The sequence below is a fragment of the Cephus cinctus genome, unplaced genomic scaffold (genome assembly GCF_000341935.2).
Source record: "Cephus cinctus unplaced genomic scaffold, Ccin1 Ccin1_scaffold1101, whole genome shotgun sequence".
Lineage (NCBI taxonomy): Eukaryota > Metazoa > Arthropoda > Insecta > Hymenoptera > Cephidae > Cephus > Cephus cinctus.
Window position 1 is genome coordinate 1 of NW_014333611.1, and position 15938 is coordinate 15938.

At 46.4% G+C, this 15938-nt stretch overlaps 1 protein-coding gene across 1 annotated transcript in view; it reads right to left on the bottom strand.

Annotated features, from left to right (window-relative positions):
- Positions 1 to 698: 698 nt before the first annotated feature.
- The window catches only part of LOC107272055 (homeobox protein unc-4 homolog), a 94793-nt gene continuing 79553 nt past the window's right edge, over positions 699 to 15938 (bottom strand). The window contains exon 3 of the mRNA XM_015748775.2: positions 699 to 4149. Coding sequence (XP_015604261.1) covers positions 3313 to 4149 — 837 coding nt within the window. The 3' untranslated portion in view covers positions 699 to 3312. The remainder of the gene's footprint in view (positions 4150 to 15938) is intronic.

Genomic DNA, 15938 nt, shown 5'->3' on the forward strand with positions numbered 1-15938 from the left:
TGATTTGATTGAGGGCAGAAGGAATGCAGCATGGGAATAAATGTAGAATAGATATCAGGTTTAAATTTTCTTTTGTCGACTGATATCACATGAGAATGTTACAAAAGAAAGACTTGCAAAAGAATTAAACGGAACAGGATACTTTTATTACGAAAACTGCAAGATTTTTCGTTTATGCGATCTAGGTGGAATATAAAAGTGGAGAAGAAATGAAGAAAGAGATAAATAAGAAAGTGAAGAATAAAAGATAAGGAAATAAGGAATTAAAGAAGAAATAAATATAGAAGAAGAAGAAAGTTGAAAATGCGCTCCCCTCTACTCCGCGGCTACTCCCACTCGCTAGGTAACGCTCCGACGCCGAAATAAAACTGGTCTCTACAAAATTCAGCCCACTTGCAATCTCCTTACTTATCTCTGCTGTTTAGAATAAAATACTCTCCGGTTAACATTTTGGACTTCGGTTTTCTACTGTAGCTATTTCAGGTTTCAACTTACGGTAGCAGGTTGCTGAAGAGGGCAGCATCGTCCAGCAGTACGTGGCGCCATCTCTTCGACAGTCCCTGAAGTTTTACCAACCTGGTGGCCTCGATAGACTCGACCGACTTGACCGACGCTCACGGCATACGTTCACTTTTCACTCTGAGGATACTACGGCACGAATTTGGTAATAAGTGAACAGAGAGAAAATAAGTCTTTTGTAACTCTTTGACGTATTTATTTCTTTCTTAAATCAACACATAAATTCTTTGCATTAGATGTCGGATGGGTGAGTGCACGCACGGCTTGTGTACGTAAGGGATGTGGCGTGTTTGTCACAGAGAATAGAGAGAAGAGGTTTGAACTAACATAATCACTGGATTATACATGGTACGCGACTGCTTACAGCGGCACAGCGCCTTTGGGAGTCTGTTATTTTATTGGACACCGGATAGATGCTAAATATTGTCTTTAATAAATACATTGAGTCGGCCTGTTAACAAGTAGAAGTCGAATCATATGGAAGTCACAGTGAAGAAGGAAAAATATATATATATTTATGTATATATGTATATATATTCATGTACAACGCGTCTCGTCGCCGGTTAATTAGTCAATCAAGTAATTTCCACGTTTTTCCATATTTTCTTCTTCTCCCCGTTTTTTGTATTAACGATTTTATCAGCTCCGTTATGACGTCATTCACCTATGAAGTTTTGTGCAGTGATAACAAAAGGGAGTAAAATTAAATAAAAATGTTTTTCAATAATTCTAATAGATCTTAATAAAGTGAACGAGTTATTTCATTTCTATCTCGCGCGATGCTTTCCTGTGAGAATATCGACAGCATCCTTGTAACAACTACAGACGCCATAACGGAACAACTCGCGTACACGTCTGTTACCCTATACATAATATTTTATTAAATATCAATTAAAAAATACATTGATCAAAGCATCTTATTACCTACATGCTACTTCTGTTATCACTTGATAGCGTCGTATATTTATATGGGACATTCCGTGAACGAAATTACAAGAGAGCATTGTGCCATCCGATGGATTCATTTGGAAATTTTGTTTTTGTTTTTTTCCTTTAACAAATTTTACCCTTAAACCCTATCAACATCGTTGTTACCAATCTGACAGTTTTTCACATTGTCACCAAATCCGGATTTTTGAAATTTAAAAAATTACGAAATTTAAACGTACAAAGAAATTCGTCATGAAATGACCCATATTCACACATAGATTATATATACACGTTATATACATATAATATATAGTATACGCTCGTGTATGTATCATGTTCAATGATGATTTCCTCAGATGGCGGCCGCATGCGCCTGCACACGCTAAAGTATAAATTGCACTTGTTCTTAACGATATAACCATTTTCCTTCTCGTCCCTTTTATCTTTTATCCTCCCCGTCACGTATCCAACTCGTATTTTTCGTTTTTATTTTCACACGATCGCCTCACATCACCATGTTTCTCTTTTTCGCACGTGCCTACATACATGACCTATGACCTGGCGTTATCGTCAGGGTCGTCGGCGAACGGGTCCTTTTCCTTCGGTTTCGGTTTTACATATTCCTTCCGGTAATCATCGCATATTTACAAAAATGGTCAGACAAATTTTTATACAGAATGTCGCGAATGTATCCGACCTCTCTCTTTTTACTATAATTGTTTTCGCTTGCGCGAATATCGCACTGGGTTTGTCGTTCGGCGAATTTCTTTAGAACGAGAAAATACAATTTTACATGGAAGCAAAAGATAAACGGGGGTCACGTCACATCGTGACCCCGGCATACCAAAACCTTTGATACAAAGGTATGTTTCTAAGTGAGGTTTGTTCGAGACGTTTAACAAATTTTGTTATTGATAAAAATTTTTGGGTAATTTTTTCATTTTTTAACTTTACACCAGAGGCTTCACTTATAAGACTGAACAGTTAATGCTTGTATAATTCGTTTTTCTTTTGTTCCTTCGCGTATTCAAAATATTCGGTTGTCTCGATTGTATTTCGTGTGTTTGACATCTCTCGTACGTAGAACAGAGGAAAGAAGAGTATAACAAACGTAACTCGCAAAACCTCGTAAAACTTATGGCACATGTAGCAAAAGTACATTGTTTCTCGGGCACGACCGCAAACAGACCGGTGCTTCGCCATTGGCAAAAAACAAGTGATCGTTCACCGAAATCGAATACGGATAAAGACGAAGGAAAATTTCAATGGCCTGTATAATACTATATTTTTGTATTTTTGTATTTTTTTCTTTCTCTTCGAAAACCCGACAAAGGGCTCAGAGTGGCATCGGAAACGAAGCACAATTATAAAACGTACTGCATTAGTACTAGTGAAAAAAAGAAAAAAGAAATTGTTAGTCGCGACTGTACAATTTACTACAATTGTATAATTATATTTATATATTTATATATATATGTATATACACCAATCTCTAATATATATTGCAAAAGACCCAAGAAAATTGCACGACGCAATCTGAAAGTAAAATAAAAATTCGTTGGAGACCAACTGAAGAAGAAAAACAAAAGTTCGCCGATAAAAACACAGCATCTGGAAAAGTGTCAACGCCGGTAACTTCCGGAACTACACTAGCCATAGAAATTTATTAAAAAAAAAAAAAATTAAAAAAAAGTCCCAACGAAAATTGCGATCGTTCCCGAGATCATGACTATCGTCAATAAATCATGATCGTCGTCGTCGTCGTCATCGCGAACCAATGACGAGTCGCTACCCTGAAGAACCCGAAAGATCGGAAAAGCTCGCGGATTGTCCCGTCGAGATGAGATTTCAGTAAGGCGTTAGTTAGCTAGACAATTCCGGACTGACGACGTCGTCCCTCTCGTCGATCTGAAGCGCCGATTGGGGCGACGCAGGCTCCTCGAAGTCCCTGTCGTTGCTTTCCATGGGTTCGCCGTCGGACGACCTGATGGTGGTCATGGCCGGAGCCACGGCGAAGCCGAGGTGCTCGGAGTCAGGCTCGAGTCTCTTGACCTCCGAGTCCAGGTTGAGCTCCTTGAGGTTCTTGTCGATCTCGGCCGATAAGGAAGTTTTCTTCCGTAAACCATCCTTACCAGGGTCCCTGGACACCTGAAGCCTGGACTCCATCTTCCCCAGGACAAAGTCCCTCGAGGTCATCTTGAAGTCAAAGTCCCGCAGGAGAGGCTCAGCCAGGACACCCTCGTAGCCCCTGGATATGTACGAAGGCTCCGGTGATAAAACAGTGGTGCGCTTCTGCAAGGCGTGACCCGAGAGACTCGATCTGTCGGACGTGAGCGACGTGAGCGACGTGAGGTTCGTCGGGACGCTTCGATCGACCGGGAGGACGCCGAGCGTCGGATGATGACTCGTCGAGGAGGTCCTGTCCGACGCCGGTGGCGCCAGGGTCAGACTCGATATGTTACCCTGTTCGGATGCGTTGCTCTCGGAGACAGACCCGTCGGCAGTCAAGAGCGAATTGTTCGAATCCGAACTGCAATCCACAGCTGACCTCGATTGACCCTTCACGCCGCCGGGCTGCTGCTTGGACTTCGGCTGAGCCGCTTTCGGGTTGTTTTGGTTCTTGTGCTCGGCCGCCTCGGCGTTGCTGATGTTGTCCTGCTTCTTCCACTTTGTTCGCCGATTCTGGAACCAGATCTTCACCTGGAACAGGAGCAAGAAAAGGCACAGGGTTAGGTTGGGTCGCAACGTCATATCGCACAGTGCCAAGTCCGACCGAATCTACGTAGAGTTTGCCATTAGAAAATGGCCATTGCCCGCAGTGACGTGGATGGATGTGAATCGGTATGCGCAACCGGGACCCCATTAACCGGTATCGAGCCGAGTAGTAACCTGACATACATCATGTAAATGGCAAACAGTGGGCCGCGTGATTTGTCGAGGTTTGTTCAGCGCCTAATAAATTCACGAGACGCCCCGTTTGACATTCTCATATTGGAGGGCCTGGCCGGCTCACGAGCAGCAATCCCCATTATCTCATAAATATCCGCCCGTAATCCTCGCAGCGTTTCGATTCGACCCATGTGAATCACGAGTGCGTATTAATATACGCGCCGTAGGTGCCCCAATGAATTTTCAAAATTTTCAAAAAATCATCAACCAAAAAAATCTCACCGATCGACTTCCAGTAACACTTTCTGTGCAATATTTACAAAAAAAAATTTCGGTATAGTACCAAAAAATAATTTGGTTTCTCAGCTACACACTTTATTATTTCACTTTTGATTGTTACGATACAGGCACGACTGACCTGGCCCCCCTATTTGCCTTCGGCTTTCGTTTCGTGCGAGTTCGGTTCCGCTTAATGGCTGACTCGCGTGCGCGCGACCCGATCCATTAAAACCGATCGTAGAACCGGATTGGTTTTCACGGGGTAGCCGCTCCCCGGCTATTTCACGGGGAGAGCACCAAATGATTCACGGGCTTTTAATAATGCAGTTTATCCGGGATATACATACTGATATAGCTCGTGCCCGTGCTCTGGCACGTACACAGAGACCGTAGCCCTTGTTTATTACGCGGCTCATTAATGCGGCATATTTATTGGTTATTGGGAGTAAATTTATACGCGATATAATCTCCAACGAAGTGAATAGCGTTGCGTGCCGTCATCCGTTACCAACGGGATTCGTAATCACTCACTCTCTCTCTCTCTCTCTCTCTCTCTCTCTCTCTCTCTCTCTCTCTCTCTCTCTCTAACACGTCCCATCCCCATTCGGATCTACACATTTACAACCGGCCAGGACTCTTTATGGATAATTCACCCGAAATAGCCAACAACCACGTTCCATTTCAATACGTAATCAGACCCATTTGAATTCACTATTTTTCTTAAACCTTCGACAGACGCCAAAGCCGTAACGAAGGTGCGACCAACGGCCAGTAAAAGAAATAAAAAATGCTCCCCCATAAGAATAACTGAGGTAATCGTAATAGCGTGACGTCATCCGACATTACTTAGTATCAGAAAATGGCTGCGCCTTAAACAAACGGCACGTGAACGGGTAATGCTCGTGGGCTATAATGCATAAAGCCATTTTGCCTGGTCTCATCATTTATCCAGGAAGCGGGGAACGAGCATCCCCTATCACAACAGTCAATTTAACCCTTCCACCCCTATACTGTTTGAATTATACTAGAAACGCTTGGACAACCTCAACCTGTAATTGGCCTGGCTTCGATTCACCGGATGCTACAGCTGGGGCTCTATTTGACATTTGAGTTTCGTGCTGCGTTTGTATTTGGCTCTCGACCATTCTCTGGTCAAAGATTGGCAGGACTGCTTATGGTTGCCTGGATGCATCGTGGATCTGGATCATCGTTTTTCAGAACACACTAGCGTCTCCAGACAGAGAGAGAGAGAGAGAGAGAGAGAGAGAGAGAGAGAGAGAGAGAGAGAGTAGCGTCCCCTGTGCACCAGCAGCGCCGTAAGGACTCGGTCTCCAGGAATCGAACTGGAGACGAGTCCTGGTACCGATCGAAAGAAGCCGATCCATAACCAACAAGCGTATAATATCGATCAGAGGACTTCGTGATCACGAAGCTGATCGGTAAGTAAGATAAATACGTGCTGGCTACTTGATATTTGTTTTGCAAGCCGTAGTTAACATAGCCGATGCGCTATCGTGCTAAGGTATCTGCCCTGTGCCAGGATTACGTGAACATGTCCGTATATAATATACAGGGTGTCCTTTTATATGGGACCGGAGAAGTATCCACTTAAACGGATGAAAAATTGACATTCTTTTAGGAAAAAAAAAAAATTTAGACAAATTAAATTTTTTCGATAAATCGTTATAAATTTTGAAAAAATCTTCATGTGGGAACCGAATATCGTTTGTGTATTCGCCCGAATTTCTTCCAGTTAAATCCATTTGGTCTTTCGAGTCTCGCGCTAATTGCCCGTTCGGTGGCCTAGATAAAAACTGGCTACCGGATTAATCTTCTATCCCGACAAACTGCCTCTACACTTGGTCCATTAAGGGAGTTAGATCGTAGATCCGAGATTGGAGATCCATTCGGTCAATGACTATCGACTGGATGATGACCAATCGATGACCTTTACGGAGGCTGGGATAGAAATGCTGGGATATTATTATACCGGGGGGGAAGGCAAAAAAAAATTAATTAAACGTAAGTCAATCTGATTAATAATTGAGTTGTGAATTATGTAATTTTTTTTTTTTTCGAAAATAAAACCACACCGCCATCTTGTACGTGTCTGCGTAGTGGTATCTGGAAATCTTTATAGAAATGATTAAGCTGCCACTACTACTCTCCTTTCTCTCGTCTGGAAACGTTAAACGGTCACGTGCCCCGTGCTGGAATTCCCTAGGACAATGGCGAATTAGCCTTATAGGTTAGGTTAGGTGAAACCAGCCAATTGAATACGGTCGATCCTATCCCCAGATAGTTCGATATCTTCCCGTCGATAAGCCAACGGCGCTGAACTCGGCCACGAACAAGAAGCAATAGATTCGAGATTGGCGCATTTAAGTGGACGGAGCCGAGTCGGCGTAGGGGAGGTCAATCTTTGGGTCAATTGAGCCACCCTGTACATGGCGCATCGTCATTCCCGTGACATAGATAGAGCCTTATGCGGACGAACTGTATATACCGTATCCGCTAATGGGGCCTTATTCGGGACCCGATACCTCTGACTCAGGGCTGCAGCAATGATTGACGCTTTAAAAAAAACGTCGTTGCTTCTAAGAAAATCGAAGGCGGGAGAACAAATAAATTTTAATTACCGGCTATCGCCTGCTAATCGATCAATTTTAATGTTGATCTAATCGAGAGAGAACGTTGTTACAGGCTCCTGCGCTTTTTCAAAGACGATCCCAACATAACGGTTCCACTTGCGTCCCTGAGGTTTCGATGACTCGTTGGAAAAAAAGACACAAGGGATCCTTACTTAATTTAGTGACATCAACTTCATCCTCCCGCAGGAACCCACCGAGATACAACAGCAGGTCCTCTTTGATGTACCAATCGCCTAAGTAACGTCACGGCTCTTTCCTTTGTTCTCGCACGATTAACGAACAAAGAGAAACAAGTGGCGCCGCGAACGGCGGATTCCGAAAGCTTCGTGTACACCAGGAAGCGTATAATGTAACGTAATCCGCTGAAATAACGTGGAAAAAAAAATTATTCCGGCAACCCTATTAGATTGTCATTGAATAAGTTACCGACAGGGTGAAGTCGGCCATTATCCCCCAATCCGATACGACTGCATAAACCAGAAGCACGAGAAGCCCGTCAGCTCGTAAACTCGACTGGAATGGTCGACGCAATCGTCGTCAAAGTGACGTGGAAAAACGAGTGCAAGGGAATCGCGGCTGGGCAAGTTTTCAATGTAACACGAAAGGGGCGCCGTGTCTAATCTGATGGTAAAACAGAGAGCGTTCGGGGCTGACAGTAGAGGATCGTAAAGCATAACGGTACCTATTATTTATTAGTCTTTTCGGAAACGATCGGAACCGCTAGCGTTGACATTAATTTCCCGATGCACTATTAAACGCACATGTCGCGCGAGTCCCGTGTTCGTCGATACGAAAGAGGGATGACCAATCACGTAAATTCATTTTCAACCCTTTCCTTCATTGACTCCCCCCCATCTAACCCACTTCAAAGATACATCACGTGGACGGTAGCGGCGACCCTTCCACAGTATATCCTCCCCCTTCGTTCCCGTTCGATAATGCAGATGGCAGTGCAAGCATTTACGGCCAATCGCTTTGTCCGATGCTCTGTGGTTTCTGGTTTGATTGTCCTATTTTATGGCACAGGAAATGATCCCGGCTTATTCTCTAGGAACGTCATTAATCCTATATTGATACGCAATCGACATGTGCTACCTGTGTGATTACGAATGGTTTTATCGGGTGGGTCGATTCGTATAGTTTAAGGCGTCCGCCGGTAGATGTCACTGGGAGGTGATACATGGGGTTAACGGCGGTTTCGAATAATCCGATAAAGTATCAATCAAGCAGTTTTTTTAATACAGGGCTTGGGTATTAACCACTTCCTGTTGCGCTGCGTGAAAAATTTTTTAGGTCCGACGGAAATGGAGAGTTCTCAGATAGTTTCTATAAAGTTCCCGCGGCTTCTTTTATTGTTTGTGGCTAGAGTTCGAACAGAGACAAAGCATACGTCACGGTAATGAATTTGGTTAACGACATCCATTGCCGTGTCCGGATTGACCATAAGGGTGGCTGTCAACTGTAATAACCGCGCGGGGCGCTCTAGTCGACCCTACGTAGCCATAACCACTGGCAGATGCCTATAGCCCACAACGCCAGAAATCCACAAAGTGTCTCGCTATCGTGCCTAGCCAGGCAATGTGGAGGTTCTCAATTCCGATACACGTTGGGCGAGCAGTGCGCGAAGGAGGCACATAGAGCATACCGGGTGGCAATTAAGTTTCGTATTTTCCTCGTACATATATGGTGATTAGCAACAAAAAAACCGTGCATCGTGGGACGTATGGCGCGTATACCGTATGAAATGGGGATGCGATAGCACGAAAGAGGGTTGGATGGTTGACCGGCAGAGTCAAAGGGGTAGCAGGAGGACAACGGTGGTCGATGTTTGTCGCGCGGTTAGTAGCGCTCTTTGTTACATTTTATTGAGCGGTAAATTGTGTTTGATGCGCATTCTGGCGGCGGGTGGCCGACCCTGGGGTGGTTGCCGAGGGATGAGTTGAATACCACCACTACCACCGGCCCCCACCACCCCATAAAACGCCCCACCATCTTCCCCCTCCATACCTGGAGATAAAAGCTACCCCTCCGGCCATCCCCAAAATACTCCTACAGACACACGCTTACCCATCCTGACTCGTCCTATCCTCTTTCCTCTTTTAGCCCGGACACGAACCAAGTGACACGCCGCTGACTGCGATCAATTGCCTCCCTTTCGCTTCTCCTCCCGACCACTTCAACCCCTAACCCCCGGGTCCACCCTTTTCACCCAACGTCACTGCTCCTAAAGCCATCAGCCCCTAACTCATCCTCCCACTTTCCTCACGCGCACCCTGCTCCCCCACCACCACTACATAATCCACCCTACTCTCAATTAACCCCTAACTCGCCAGACCCCTCGACCATCCCCCCCACTCGTTCCACCCCTTCTACGCAAACATTTCTCGCGAAATACCCCGAGTTAGTTTACCCCTAATGGATTGACTCCAGACTGGGCTAAATTGTAAAGGGCTCGTTAAGACCTCGAGCGCCGCTTCGACAGGGACCACCCGAGGGTGGGGATTGGGGAATTAAGTGAGTGACTGCCGGCGTCAGGGGTGGAGGGTGCTGGGGGTTGTTACTACTGGGGTAAAAAAAAGCATTTCACTGCTAGCAGAGACACGAACCCTTCGTCGCCACGTGCATTAGAGGAAGTGCCTCGTTGATGGGCCGTGACGACCCAATCGCTTCGTGTCAATTTTTTGACACCCCTACCCCCCTTTATAAATATCTTCAATTATTTTTTTTTTTTTTTTTTTTTTAAATAAAGAGCTGTCGATGTACTTTTTTTTTAGAAATAATGTTCCGGGGCAATGCAACGTAAATTACCTATGGCCGAAATACCGGAGACATTTTCAACCCCTAATTACGCAGGCTCTACAGGACTTTCACCGCATCTCTTTACTTTCTAAATGGCACGAGCGACTAACGAGGCGGCAGCGAGCAGCGGCTGTTTAATTACCTAAAGAAAAGTAGTAACGGGCGCTAAGTGGTCAGAAAGCAACAGGTGACTGCTACTCGGAATCGTTAATGTGGTAGGTGGAGGGGATGGGATTAGTCGGTTCATGCGATTCCTAGAGGGTGCCATGTAACCTGTACGAATATAAGAATACCACCAAAGGAAAATCTATGTTTCGTTAGAAAATTATTTAAATTACTGAATTACGCAATACTGTCAAAATCTAACAGAATATTTCAGTACCTATTAAGTTCCTTTATAGGCCTTACAGCAGGTGACGTGAAAGTTAAGTTGGAATTTCAAAAAAAATTTGTCTTCGAAAAAAAAAGTGAGCGATCGACGTTACCTTAGTTTGAATCGCGAGGTTCCGACGTCTAGATCACAGATGGCGCAGACTGCACTGAATCTCGCACAGATATAAAAATCAAATAAAACTTTGGCTCAACCTCCTTCGCAAAACCTATTTAGTATCTTTTACCAAGGATACAGAGCGGGTAGGAATACGCGCGCCGTAAGATGCTTGTCAGACTCCCATGCTACGCTGCTAGAATATTTATAAAGTTGGCTGCGCCGTAATAAAGTAATTTAGCGTTTCGTGTTACTGCGCATCTTGTCTTGCAGGTTTCAACTTACCCCTACTACGGGTTGATACCGTAGCAGCACTGGGCGCTGTCACACTGGTACGCGTACGTGTCTCCCTACTCTTGGATGACCACCCCTAACAGTTACCCCCACTCCTCCCCCCCCAAGCATCACAGAAAATACCATAGCACGAGCCAATCTTCCCCACTGCCAACTCACAAACACTCGCGCAAATATCCGGACGAGCCGGCGGATATAAACGGCCGTTTATTTTCATAAAACGCTATCTCCTTCGTATACTGGCCAAACTTGTTAGTTCACGGAAAGGACGTACGAGGTCGACACTTTCGCTTGATATAGAACCCGGCAAATATATATATATATATATATATTCCGTTTCACGACCACTTTTGCTTTTCAGCATGCAGTACGGATTCGAAATGCTACGAAAGGGTCTATGCAACCCTTTGATCGTGAATAGGGGTTGCGTGCGGTTAGGATCTCTAAAAATAGACACAGGTACAGCGTCGAAATTGGTACGCTCAACAAATCGGGACAATTACACCGAAGCGCTCCCCCAGCGTGGTGGTATTACACGTGTCCCTAATATAGGGGTTGGAAAAGTGCCGGCGGGTACGGTTCAACCTAGAGGGTGGAGAGTATCACGAGAAATTGCCTGCCGAGAGGTTAAGCTCTTTTTACCCGATGCGTTATTTATATTTTTCATCCCGAATACGTCATACCGGGTGCCGTAATTCCCTTTCAATCGCCGCCACGGCAAACGTAAATCTCCCGCGCGGCAAAACTTGCGCTTTCGTACCGAGCCCGTTAGTGCCGCCACTTTTACGCTAGATGGCGCGGCGATCTTAACGCGAAACGAAACGATTCTCTCCGAGGCACAATGAAGCGAGAAACTGCCGCTTAACGTAGCCGTAAGCGTCGGGTTTTTACATGTGGCAAGTATCACTACGCGCATGCGCGAACGGGTCATATATACATATATACAGTACACGGGTGACTATGCATACACGTGGAAGAAAAAGGGATTAATGCGATATTATCGTCCATAATACAGCCATTAGGGAGCATGACTGGTTTTTCTAACCCACCCGTGGACTCTTATACAGGGTGGGTTAGGTTTCTTTTTTCCTGACATTAGAAAAGAGCCCTCTTGGACACGTACGGCGCCAGACGTGCTAGCCACCCTTAGTACTTCTAACTGCCGCTTGGGGTGCTGATCTAACGAGTATCAAGCGTAAGCTCGTTTTACGAAGGGAGAATTCTTTCAGGGACAAACGGAGCGGCAGGGGGGTGGCAGATGAAGGAGACCCCTCCTCATGCCGTCGTAGCTCATTGGCACTCTCCTAGTCCCCCCCCCTGGTCTTCAGCCCCTCGCCGATCACTGAATAGCTCGCTGCTTGGCTCGAAGCAACCCTCTTCAGGCTTTGCTACTTCCTGCGCCCATGTACCATCCCCTCTAGGTAAATCAAAATGGTGCGTTGTATATTCCTCCCTCGAACTCCTCAGCCACCCCCTCCTCCCTCTTCACCACCCCCAACCACCCTTCACTCTGATGCGATTTTTTTTTTGTCTCTTAGACACGACAAAGTGCCACTTGCGTGTGTCTTCTCACTCACTTTAACGATCAAATTGGCTGTGGTCGCTCTAATAATTACATCATGTGGATGGATGAGGGGTGAATTTTTTTTTATATGCCTTCGTTCCATCCCCTTCGCGTGTCTAAATCTTCAAGGGTTTTGGCCAAATTATAAGTTTTCTCGAGTACTGTGAGATTCGCTGGACCCCTCGTGACGTTATGAGTATTTTCAAAGTTTCGAGATAAATTTTTGGAGATCAATTTTTTTTCATCCCTCTCATCCCTGATACCCTGGTATCAGGAGGCTTAGGTAATACTCGTGGTAAACGCAGCGGCGGCAAGGTATACCTGGCGGTAGATTCTAGTAACGAAACAGGCAAGCAGAATCCAGCTTGAACCCCCTTAGCCCGAGGGGTCGGGGGTTGATCCGGGTAATCCGTGGTGCGGCATCCGCTACGTGATTGCCGTGCGGCAGTAAACTTTGCAGCGCCCGCGAATTACGTGTTACTGCGCCCTTGTTTATCGTCCCTGGGTATTCGCCGGCGTTTACATCGCCCCACGTAGTTTCTGTGTTGCTCGCACGGCACACCCTTCCGGTAGGCAGGCACCCGAGCACCCCTTTGGGTGCAGTGCGTGCAATTCGGGACCAGGATGCATTACGGAGTCAACGGTAGGCCCTCGTCGAATATCCGGAAGATAATTCCAGGAAACGGGGGTGCAAATTATAAAAAGAAAAAAAAAACACTTTTTTTAAATCCAATAATTTTCTACCGGGTCAAACCGAATCAAGTCAGGGATCGTATCGTGATTGGAATTATTTTTGCGGCCGACCAAAAGATTACTCTCTCGAGGATCGGCGGATCGGCCGATCAAACGAGTGGCTAACGAGCCCATTCCGGCGTACCGGAGGCAAAATCGATGGGCCACCGTAATTGGCACAAAGTGTAAAACGCGTCGAGAGACCCGCATCTGCCGCCTCCTCGTTGCGGGGGCCTATCAAAGGCGAAACGCGTTTTAGTAATTGCTTAATTTATGAGTCGAAGAGACCCGCGCGTAGCTCGTACACGCTTTATATATTGTATATATATATATATATATATACACGTGCTTCACCGATATACGAAGAAGCGGGTGACTATTAAAGCGGCGTGTGTTGAAAAAAGCGGATAGCTAAAGGCGCTGTCACGACCGGCGAACTCTTGAACTCTAAGAAGCGCCACCATTGGAGGATCGTTGGATAATAGGAAGGTAAATCGGTACGGAAAGTCGTAAAAGTACGGGGAATGATTCCCCTTTGATCCTGCCGCCATCATCCACGTGGTCGCACATCGAAGCATCGACAGGATCTTCCCGATCGTAATTTGCACCACGTGTCCCGGACTGCGTAATATTTTTCGCGTATCGGGTAAAACCGAACCCACCTCGCCACCCCTCGTAAAAATCAAGATAAAAAACACGCACCGACAATAGCCGTATAACGGCGGCCCGCTAAAATGAAGAGGTTATCGAATTGAATCAGTCTCGGATATCGGACGCGTCGTCTCGCATATAAATCGCTTCATTAATGCGCGCGCGGACTCTCTTTTCTCTCTGTAGGTCGTGCGTGGCCGCGCTTACCGATTCCGTGACCAAGTGCCGCTGATTGCGAGGGCTGCCGAGTGCTTTGCGACGAGGGAATCGGGCTCTGGGGCTCGGGGGAGAATTACTGGGAAACTCGTAATGGCCGGGTTAGGGTGGCCTTTAGATGGGGGAGACTGCCTGATGCGAGGAGGGAGACCGATTACCTTAAGAGAAACGTGATAATCCTCTACTCTCTTTATAATAACGTTAACTGCCTCTCGTTTGTATTCCGAGAGCGTTTTATATTCTATACCCAATCGCCGACTTGGACTGGCCTAGCCTCGTAGTCATAACACTCGTAGGCCGTGGAGGGGCCTACGACACGGCACACGAGACTGCTGGCGCCCTCTGGCGGCGTGCGCTAGTCAATTGCTTGACGGTTTATCGCGTTCAGCCACTGCGAGATTTTCACGCGAGGAGGCAGCACCATAAAACTTTTCCTCGTAAGCTAGAAAATAATACAACGGGGAATCCCCAGAATTGGCCGAGGATCACGTACCGAATATCACGTCTCGCGTGGACAATAAGGACTGGCCCAAGAGATAAGGGCTTGGAGATTTATAACAAAAAGCGGCACGGAAGTTCGTACGACTATTGCGCCCTCTGTGAAATATTTCGATGAAGCTTCTCCTCGATAGTTACGCCATTGACTTTCAACGTGACGGCCCCGGACAAATTGTCACGACAACGGGGATTCCCCTAACCTCTAGTCTATCTAAGGGCCGCAGCACGTGGTTCCAGATGAGTGGAAGAACGAAAGAACGGCCTGGAGAAGGTCGGAGATTGTGGAGTTAGGTGGTGCTTGGGCTTTTTGGCGACTGGCTGGATAAGGGGTTGACGATGTGACGGAGCAAGGCCGGGGGGAGTAAACATTAACGGAAAGACGATAGTCGAGAGGGTGAAGTTCTCGGTGTAAGGAAATCTTCAGTTGAAAGGGAAGTGAGCTTCCTTAAGACGAGAGACGCTGTTCCGCACTTAGCTAGATGATTACCGTACTAATTAAATTACTTTTTCATCCCAAATCCCTCCTCCCCGTCTCTCCCCCACGACTTTCTCCGCAGCAACGGCGGTCGCGGCCTCTTCAAACTCCAGAAGACACGCTGCTATTTATTCTCGCGGCTGCGATGAAATGTATAACGGAGCCACGTTACTAATTAGAATTAATGTCCCTTCCCCTCTTCCTCGTTACAGTTACCCCCTCCATACCGGCCGCGCAGCCAACTGGCAAAATGATTCTAGAAGCTTTCTTCCAGAGCGACCGCAGCGCCACCGTCACTACCTTTAAATCTTTTTCACTTATTGGCAACCGGAAGCAACTGAGTTACGCCCGAAATACAAATTGGCAAAACAACGAGGACAAAGAAGTCTTGGTATACGTGAGAATACACAGGGAGAGAAATAGCGTGTGCGCATGCGCAATGGTATTTAAGAACGGCTGGAAAGAGCGCGAATGTATTGGCTGATGGCAGTTGGAAAGGGATGGCGTCGCGGAGGATGAGGTTAGCTACTGCGATGGGTCGGAGGCGCGGTATGAGACGGAGGGTAGAGACACCCCCTTCTGCCAGCATGAATTTATACATCATCATCCCCTTCACGCGGCTTTTAACTTTCAGCCGCTCGAGGATTCCCAGGAAATGTTTTCCACTTTATGAGATCTCCGAGCCTTTCCGAGTTGCCGCTCTACAAATTAATATCTCTCCAGGTACCGGAGGAGCCACTAACGCACCACCACCACCACCACCACCACCGTCATCCCTGACAACATCGTCGCCACGAGGGTGCCACATCCCCTATTCGTATTCCTGGTACACAGTCCGTGAATTTTCATCGTTCTATCTTTGTTCTATGATCCCCTACTTGTCAACCCCACCCACCCCATCCGCCCGGTGACCCCCTACCACGATCCACGTCACTCATGCGCACCCCCCCCCCC